Source organism: Macadamia integrifolia, chromosome 5 (genome assembly GCF_013358625.1).
Source record: "Macadamia integrifolia cultivar HAES 741 chromosome 5, SCU_Mint_v3, whole genome shotgun sequence".
NCBI lineage: Eukaryota > Viridiplantae > Streptophyta > Magnoliopsida > Proteales > Proteaceae > Macadamia > Macadamia integrifolia.
This window is the reverse complement of record NC_056561.1, coordinates 29,835,721-29,845,735: the sequence shown is the minus strand read 5'-3', so window position 1 is coordinate 29,845,735 and position 10,015 is coordinate 29,835,721. Positions and strand designations below refer to the sequence as shown.

General features: G+C 36.7%; 1 protein-coding gene across 1 annotated transcript; it reads left to right on the top strand.

The window, feature by feature from the left end:
- Positions 1-9,239, top strand: LOC122079313 (probable methyltransferase PMT2). Its single transcript, XM_042645679.1, has 7 exons — positions 1-296; positions 1,542-2,193; positions 2,340-2,550; positions 2,932-3,226; positions 4,409-4,798; positions 7,746-7,823; positions 8,575-9,239. The coding sequence occupies exons 2-7, from the start codon at positions 1,549-1,551 to the stop codon at positions 8,804-8,806; spliced, it is 1,851 nt and encodes a 616-aa protein (XP_042501613.1). The 5' UTR covers positions 1-296; positions 1,542-1,548; the 3' UTR covers positions 8,807-9,239.
- Positions 9,240-10,015: the final 776 nt, after the last annotated feature.

The window sequence follows — 10,015 nt, the reverse complement described above, 5'->3', positions numbered from 1 at the left end:
TTAATCTTGTTTTTGGGTTCATTAAAGGCAATCTTGTTATGAACTGCTAATAAACCTCTGCTGCTGTAGTCTCACCCCCACTGCTTCCTCTTCTCCTCCAAATTTTAGGGTTCATGCCTAGCGCCTTTAGTTCTTTTTTCTCTTCTTCTGCTCTCTCTGAGATTTTCAGCTTTTTATTTTTTTTATTTTTTTGCTAGTCCGGAGAAAGGACATTACTTGAATCGGAGATGAATGCGTGAACTCACTCACTCTTGTTTTCAAGATCTTGAATTGGCTTTCCTCTCTTACTGAGATTGGTTAGAGATCTGAGCTCTTACTCTTGCTATTATTGTTTATTCTCCACCTTTTCACCTTCTGATGAATCTTAGTTCAAATACTTCGTTTTGTGAAAAGTTAATTTGCTAGATTTGGTGTGGAATGTGCTGTTTCTATTGATTTATAGCTGCCTAAGATTTCTTGTTACTATTTTCAGACATGAAATCGAAGGTGGAGAACTGAAATTGTTATTTTACTATTCTAGATGTTGAATCAAATTTTTGCTCGTTGTTCACTAGTTTAATCGGTCTATTTCACGCTTAATTTGGTTTATTGCTGTGGGATCTTATAATGCTATTATTTATTTATAATGTTTTTTAGTTTTTGAGTTCTTACACTTCTTCAAAATGGTTTCTTTGAAGCTTAAAATGAGAAGAGAAAATTTAATCTTGTCATACTAAGTAGGCTTCAAGTTGTTACTTTTATGCTGTTTGTGGAATTCTTATTCATTTTCAGTTTCTGGCTTTATGCTCGTCCGTTGAAGCAAATTGGATATTTCACATTGAAAATCAGCTGCGAGAATCAGATCTGGAAGATACTGTTTATTAAAACTGAAACAGTAAATCACGATTGGGGTGAACTTTTCTGTTTTACTGTTCTAGACGTTGAATCAAGCTTTTGCTCGATGATCACTAGTTTAATCTGTCTATTTCATACTAAATTTGGTTTACCACGGTGGGATCTTATAATGCTAGTATATATTTATAATGGCTGTTAATTTTTGAGTTCTTACACTGCTTCAAAAATGGTGTCTTTGAAGCTTAAAGTGGAAAGAGATAAATTCAATATTGTCATACTAAGTAGGATTCAAGTTGTTGCTTCTATGCTGTTTGTGGAATTCTTTTTCATTTTCATTTTCAGTTCTAGTTTCTTGCTTTATTGCTATACTTGCTTTGTGTTCTGTTGAAGCAAATGAGATATTTCATGATGAAAATTAGCTGTGAGAATTATATGTGGAAGATACTAAATTGAAACAGTAGAGTCATGATTGGGATTTACTCATCTGTTATAGGTTATGATAGTAATATATCATCTACATAGTGCCTCAAAAAAGGGGTGGATTGATTTTGATATTGTCTGCACATAAATGATTCAGTCTCCCATCTTAACATAATTTGAGTCCACAAATACATGGGATTGGGCGTCTTCTGTAGAGATTGTACTTTGAGATGCCATTTTTTTTTTCTTTCAATAGCTCTATTGAGACAGTCTGGAATTTATTGCAGGGGTGCCATGGCTATGAAAATGAACTCAGGGGACAGTAGGACTCGGAGCTCTGTGTCTATATTTATTGTTATTGGTTTATGTTGTTTCTTCTATATTTTGGGAGCTTGGCAGAAAAGTGGTTTTGGGAAAGGAGACAGCATAGCTGTAGAGATCACCAAGCAGGCAGACTGCAGTGTCCTGTCAAATCTGAATTTTGAGACGCACCACGGTGGTGATGCACAAGAAATTGACAATTCTGAATCAAAAGCTCAAGTGTTTAAGCCATGCCATGCTAGCTATACTGATTACACTCCCTGCCAAGATCAAAAGCGTGCTATGACCTTCCCCAGGGAGAATATGAATTACAGAGAAAGACACTGTCCTCCAGAGAAAGAGAAGCTGCATTGCCTTATTCCAGCTCCAAAAGGATATGTAACTCCCTTTCCTTGGCCGAAGAGCCGTGATTATGTACCGTATGCAAATGCACCATATAAGAGCTTGACAGTCGAGAAGGCTGTTCAGAACTGGATTCAATATGAGGGCAATGTGTTTCGGTTTCCTGGCGGAGGAACACAATTTCCTCAAGGAGCTGATACATATATTGACCAACTTGCATCTGTGATTCCAATTGAGAACGGCACAGTCAGAACTGCACTGGACACTGGTTGTGGGGTATGTTAATCTTTTTAATCAATTCATTGTCTGGTTTACGATTTTTATTTTTGAGTCACAAATCTAAGCAGCTCGGTTGAATTGAATGACCACCTTGTTGTTAGGTGTTTCAGTTCATACACTGACTATTTCTGATCATGGTTTAGGTTGCGAGTTGGGGTGCATACCTTTGGAAAAGAAATGTAATAGCCATGTCTTTTGCCCCAAGAGATTCACATGAAGCACAAGTTCAATTTGCTTTGGAAAGAGGTGTGCCAGCAGTCATTGGTGTTCTTGGAACCATAAAGCTGCCGTATCCATCTAGGGCCTTTGATATGGCTCACTGTTCTCGCTGCTTGATTCCATGGCATGGAAATGGTCAGTAAATTTACCTACATGCTGCTGTCATAAAGTGTGGAAACTGTAAATTTACCTACATCTTCCTGTCTTAAAGCGTGGAAACTCTCTTTCACCTGGGTTTTTAGATTTTCTCAAACTTATATGATTATGTTCTATGGTTCTTTATTGGTTCTATTATATCTCATTGGCCTTCATTTCTTTTTTTTTCTTTTTTTTCCCGATAGTTTGGCCCCAAGGAGAGTTGAACTCGTAACCACTTAATTTTTAGGTGTTGGTCTTTGCCAACTGAGCAACCCCTTTGGGTTCATTGGTGTTCATTATTATTGTTCATTTAATGTCTGTATCCATTGCATTGATGCTAGAGACTTCCTTCTAATAGCATTTTTTTTTCCTTTGCAGATGGCATGTACATGATGGAAGTAGATCGAGTTCTTAGACCTGGTGGCTATTGGGTATTGTCTGGCCCTCCCATTAATTGGAAGAATAACTATAAAGCATGGAACCGTCCTAAGAAGGAACTCCAAGATGAACAAAGAAAGATTGAAGAGATGGCCAAACTTCTTTGCTGGGAAAAGAAACATGAAAAGGGTGACATTGCCATCTGGAGGAAGAGAGTCAATGCCGAGTCATGTCATGGGAGACAAGATGATTCTCATGCTAATGTGTGTGAGTCCAAAAATGCAGATGATGTTTGGTAGGTCTATGTACTTTAGTATTCTTGGAGCTAGTATTATTTTGTGCCACTTGTGCTGTCATTGAAAATCAAACTAATGCTGATATTATTAAAGGAAACTTCATTGTTGTCAGTGGTTATGCGATATTTGTTTCTTGTTTGTTACTTCAAGCTGAACCTGCCAAGAATAAATGGTTTAGAATGCATATTAAAACTTGATTACTTGACATGACTCCAGCCTGTCCCTTCTTTCAAATGGTTGGATTACCCTTTCACTCGTTTAATCATTTTCAACTTCATAGCTAAGCTGATTTGACTCTGTCAGAAGTTTGATTTCAACTTCATGGACATCTTTATAGCTTCCAATCGACTGTTTCAACATTTTTTGCGATTGTTAATTCATTTTTTGTGGTTTTTATTATTATTATTATTATTTTTTATATATATAATATTTTTTTTGGGGGGGGGGGGGAGGAGGGTTCATCAGTTTCTTAACCACAGGTTTTTGAGTATATCTTGGTTATTGTTAAAAAACTTTTCTGCTTATGTATCAATGTAGGCGATTTTCTAAGTTGCTTCACTAGATAGAAATCAAATTGACTGGAGTTCTGAATTTCAAGATTTTGTTGTATCACTTCACTTTCTCTGTGAACTCTTTCCATATTGGCTACTTAGCTGGCTACCCACAATCTAATTTAGGTTCTATTGATGCTGCAATAAAGAATTCTGAGCATGTGACGGGAAGGAAAGAAACATTTGTAAATCCTTTATTACTCAAGAAAGATAACATTGGAACTGGTTTGAATTTTTTATTTCAGACACTTGAATTTCATGTTATATTCAATCATGATGAGATTATTCTGGGTCTTGATAACCTGCGCAAGGGTTGTTTCAGTTGTTACAATTTACATAACACAAAATGAAGACTCCTGAAGCAAAATTGCCTTCTTGGAGCCACCAGTGTTCTGAGGGTCATGGTGAGGAGTCATCGGACTGATGAGGCTATTGACAAGCTACCAAACACAGTCAGAGAGTTAATATAGAGTAGACTTCAGTCGAATGATAGACAAATTTCTTTGACTGGTTATCCTTTTCTATTCTTTCTTTTTTCGGTCCTTTAAAGTTTGTAACACCAGTATTGCCCTCTTTTATGCTCTTAAAGAAGCTGTAAAAACTGAACTTTACCTTTTGGTGGTGTACTAGGTACAAGAAAATGGAGGTGTGTATAACTCCTTATCCCGAGGTTAATAATCCAGATGAAGTTGCTGGAGGGGAGCTTAAACCGTTTCCCCAGAGGCTCAATGCTGTTCCTCCCAGAATAGCTAGCGGATCTGTCCCTGGAGTTTCTGTTGAGACATACTTGGATGACAATAAATTATGGAAGAAGCATGTAAAGGCTTACAAGAAGTTCAATCGTATCATTGACTCAGGGAGGTACCGCAACATAATGGATATGAATGCTGGTTTGGGAAGTTTCGCAGCAGCACTTGAATCTCCCAAACTGTGGGTTATGAATGTTGTGCCTACAATTTCTGATAAAAACACTCTTGGTGTTATTTATGAACGAGGATTGATCGGCATATATCATGACTGGTAATTACTGAACTTAACAAACTTGATGTACAACTTCTGTCTGTCACTGGAAAATATGTTCGATAGTAGTAAGAACATTTGATAAAGTTCTCGTTTGCATCTCATTCATAGTAATTAGCATCGATAATGTAGCTTTCAGTATAAGGGCCACTTTGACATATCCTTGGTGAAATCTGAACCTTTTTAGTGCTCGTATGGATCTGATATTTGACCTTTTTAACTGCATGAAATTTTTACCCAATTCAAGACAAATGCATTGCTTATGTTGGGCTATACATGCTATTTTTGTTTCTCACAGATTAAACTACCCAAGAGGATTGGCTTTGCTCCACCATTTAAAAGCAATATACTCTCTAGGCAATAAGGCTAATCCCACATCTACATGGTGTGAAGCCTATTAACTCCAATATATCTCTAGGGCCATATCATGTTCCATTTTTTCTTTTTTACTTCAAGCCTAGTTCTGTCTGGGTTTCTGTTGTACGGTTTCACTGTCTACTCACACAGTATTATTCTTGGTTGGTGCAAGTCAGTGGTCCTTGCTGCTCTTGCTATTCACATCTATTTTCTGTATTGAAGTTACTAATAATGGTTTCTTTGTTTGAATTTGCCCCTTCTAGTTTTTCCAGTTTTCCATTTTAGCATCCCTGCTGAGCAATTTTCATTCTATGCATGTTGGTCTCTCTCTCTCTCTCTCTCTCTCTCTCTCTCTCTGTGTGTTAAAGAGATCATTCTTAGCTTGCTTCTTTGTGGGTCGTATTTTCTTGACCCCCTTGAGCTTTTCCCGTAGTTTCTACAATTCTACTATTACTTTCCAAGAAAGTTCTACTCTTTTTTTTTTTTTTTAAAAGAAAGGGAAGAGTCCATGCAATCAATGAGCTATATCACTTTACATGCTTCGAAAAGAATCTCATGTTAATGATAAGTGGCCTGCTCTTAGAGTCTTAGGTAAAACCAGACCTAGGAAAGAAGCAAGCACTAAGCTTGAGTTTATTGCATTGGTTCATAACTCATGCATTCCAGAATTTTACTCTTGATGAGTTGATGGGCATACCGCAGGACATGTAAAGTTCTCTAGAATACTCACTAACACTTGGACCTTCATCAGTTGAGGTTCCTCCACAAATTGCTCTACTGGAAGGAAAACCAGCTTGTTTCATATTGAGTCTCTGATGACACAACAGTCAGAGAGGGTACAAAATTATGTTCGCTGATAATTGAGGTATTAGAGCAGTTCTTTTAAGTTCTGAAATTGCCTATTATGTGGAAGATGGTTTGGATGTTTGCCAAGCCAAAGCTGGGCCTTGTTCAGGACCTGCAGCAGAAGGCTTGTTGGGGAAAGTATAAAACCGTCATCATTGGCATAAACAAAACTGTGCCTGATGCATCAGCTTCCTTAAACTGTATCTGGAAGTCTGTGGTTGTGATATTGCCAAGATTTCTTTATAGTTTAAACCCTAGTGGTGCCCAGTTTTACTTTGTTCAATATGTAGAGTAATGCACTTTTTATTGGTTGTGGTCAGATTATTAAGGTTAATTCTTCCCTGTCCTATAAGTTTTTGTACCTTTTTACTCTCTCTCTCTCTCTCTCTTCTCCCTTTTCCGCTATGACTGGAACCGTTTAGGAACCAATACCGTCCCATCCCATTAGTAAATGGGACTGGGATCTAGTTTTGGTTCTGTTAACTAAACAGGACGGTACTGGGATTGACACCTTTAGTACCGGTACTGGTATAGACCTGTCATGAATATCGGGAATCGTCCCGATTGACACCCTTACCATTACCAACCTTGAAGGAGAACTTTCAGTTAAAATCTACTCTATTTTGAGTCGCCTATTCCAAATCCTTGACACATTCTAGGAATTTTGACCAAAGCAACAATTAAAATTCCCAGAAATTCAGTCAAAGTGAATTAGAATGAAAAATGAAATTTAAAACATTGCCCAATTGACCTGTAAAGTGCTGAGACTTGAGAGTCTTTCCAAGGAATGGGAGAGAGAGTCACTGCAGTTGCATGCTATCTGAAGTAATCCGTGTTTTCTGAATTCAATAAAAAATAAATTCTATCTGGTCTAGACTTAATTGCTTAATTGGTCTCTTTTAGTTTTTTCTCATATCTTGATTCATTCACGGATGTCACTAAATAAAATATTTATGGTTGCAATTTTTTTTTTTTGGATAAAGAAAAAAGCTTTAATTAATAAGCCTTTAAGAATGTGCTTAAAATTAATTCACTCAAATGTGTTCTAGCATGAAATTAGTTTATTAGCGGAAGGGAATTATTTTTTTGAATAGAAAATGTATACTAGTGTCATTCGTGTAATTTTGTGGATCTATTATTCATATTCTATACTTTTTTTTTTTGGTAAGACTATACTCTTACCAATATAAATACATTTACTGAATTTTATTTGAACCATTATAGATAAACCACTTACATCCACACCTAATCTTATAACATATTAAAAAGTTGACTTCTTCTTCTTCTTCTTCTTCTTTTTTTTTTTTTTTTTTTTTTTTTTTTTTTTTATAGTCTACTAGAATAAGACATTGAAAGATAATTAATTTAAAGTATAACATTAATGGAAATGATTAGATTATTTTCCACACCCCTCTTTTTTGGGTGACTCAAAATCCTTTTAACACATTCTAGGAATTTTGACCAAAGCAGCAATTAAAATTCTTAGAAATTCAGTCAAAGTGAATTAGAACGAATAGTGAAATTTAAAACATTGCCCAATTGACCTGTAAAGTGCGGAGACTTGAGAGTCATTCCAAGGAGAGAGAGAAAGAGATTCCATGCTATCTGAAGCAATCCGTGTTTTCTGAATTCAATAAAAAATAAATTCTATCTGATCCAGACTTAATAGCTTAATTGTTTCACTTTTAGTTTTTTCTCATATCTTGATTTATTCGTGGATGTTTCTTCCTCTTTCCTGGTTCAGGTGTGAGGCTTTCTCTACATATCCAAGGACGTATGATCTTATTCACGCCAATGGTGTTTTCACCTTATACAAGGATGAGTAAGTTTTTTGTACTGATTTTGCTGTCAGTCTTGTTCAATTGGATGGTGCTTCCTATGGGTTTGAGAGTTATATGTTTATCGAAAGAAAAATACCTGTCATTTTGCTTAGGAACGGTTGTGCTTCCTAAGACCTGGTTTGGGAGTTAAAACTTGCATATCAGTTGGTTTAGGAGATAATGTAGTCCTCCGAAGACCTAAATTGGGAGTTAAACATATGTATCAATTGGTGAAGATGTATGGCTGGCATAAAGTATATCTTATTCAAAGGCTCTTATCTAGGAGGATCCAGATTTGATGAACTTGGATTTTTAAACCATTGACGCTTCGGGACTTAGGTTTTACTGGATTTCCACCTCCAATCCTAATGATATCTAAATTGGATGGTTGAGTATGATCTGGTCAAGACGTTAAGTTGTTCTTTTGGAGGAATTGTCTTGGGTTTTGATTCGTTCAAGGTTGCAGTATTGAAAGGTTGGAGAAAGGTAACTATGTGTTTAAGGGGAAAAGGTCGGGTATGCCACTGGTATACTGTAAGCTAGCACCCACTGTCCCTCTCCCATGTTTAAGGTAAGGAAACAAAAAGTTGGGGGGTGGGGGACAGGACAAAAGATTCCGTGGCCTTCTCTTATATTTCCATGCCATTGGCAAATACTTTGTGATTGCCAGAAGATTTTCTGGCATCTAAATGAGTTTTGTAATAAAGTTGTTAATTTTCCCCTTTTTTCTGAAATTTGCATGAACAATGCCAGATGTAAGGCGGAAGACATACTTCTAGAGATGGACCGGATCCTGAGACCTGAAGGTGCAGTTATATTCCGTGATGAAGTTGATGTGCTGATCAGGGTGAAGAAAATTGCGAGAGGGATGAGGTGGAATACAAAAATGGTGGATCATGAGGATGGCCCCCTGGTCCCTGAAAAAGTACTGGTTGCTGTCAAACAGTATTGGGTTGTAGGTGGGAAGAACTCAACAACCTCATGATGGAATTGACAAGAGGAACAAGCCAAGGAGGATTGAGGAGGTAATGCTGACCCTAGACTGTCTATTATTTGCGGCTCATGAGTTATAGTCCTTGCTCGCCACCCTGTGCGTTTTTATGGATTAATGGTTGCAGCCTGAGGGAAATAGTTCTGAAGTTTTCTGATGTTTTATTATTAATTGGGTCATGTTCTTTGTTGTAGTCTGTCTCACATAGATTATCCAGTTCCTTTCCTACTAGGTTTATGCTCTGTTTATGTGTAATCTTTCAATATCCGACAGTCGACGACACGAATGCAAAAGGGCAAGCACTTGGCCAAGTGGCTGTCTAAATTTTTGGCCGCGGGGTCTGTTCCATGATCTGTAAACAGATTTATTATTTATGAGCATTCATAAATTCATAAATTACAAGAAAATGGCAACAGTGAGCAGGAAATTTTTGCATTTTGTCCTATTAATATTAGTGAAAGTATTCGTCGTTCATCTTATTGCATTGTGTGAAAGTAGGAGAGACGAGATGTGGTCTTTTGGGTTTGCACAAGACCTCACAGCCAAGAAGTTCTCATAATATGATCCTCTGATTCTGCATTTCCTAGCCTTATTGTTATTTTTTTCTATTTTATCTCTCTTCTCATCTATTCCCTATTTTCTCTTCCCTCCATTGTGGACATATCAAGACCCATTTAGAAATACATGACAAAATATGACAAGGATTTGGATAAGTTTTAGCTGCCTATTAGAAATAAATTGTGATAGCCATTGCATTCAAAATGAAAAGAGATCAGATCTGGATAGATCATTGCAACTAAGAAAGGAATAGATCAAATGGCCTATAGTCAATCCAACTAAGAATTCAGTTTGCAATCCCAAGTGTCCCACAACTCAAATTCTTTTAGCAAGAGAAAAAAAGTTGCCAATCCGATTCAATTTCATTTCGACAAAACTAAAAAAATAGGATCAATGTTAATTCAATAAGAAAGCCTAGCCTTCATAGGCAAACCTTCAAAAGAAAATTTTGAACCTTGGACGGATTTGCAGATTCCAAAGAGTGTTCCACAAAATAGAGTGAACGATTTCTAGAAGTGGAAGAATACGAAAAAAGTCTTGAATCACGAAATAAATGAAAGGCGGCATGTTTATTGCTGAAGACTCCTATCGTAATAGAAAAACAAATCCATTGATCTGAAGTTGGAGTTACACTAAGAGGAAATT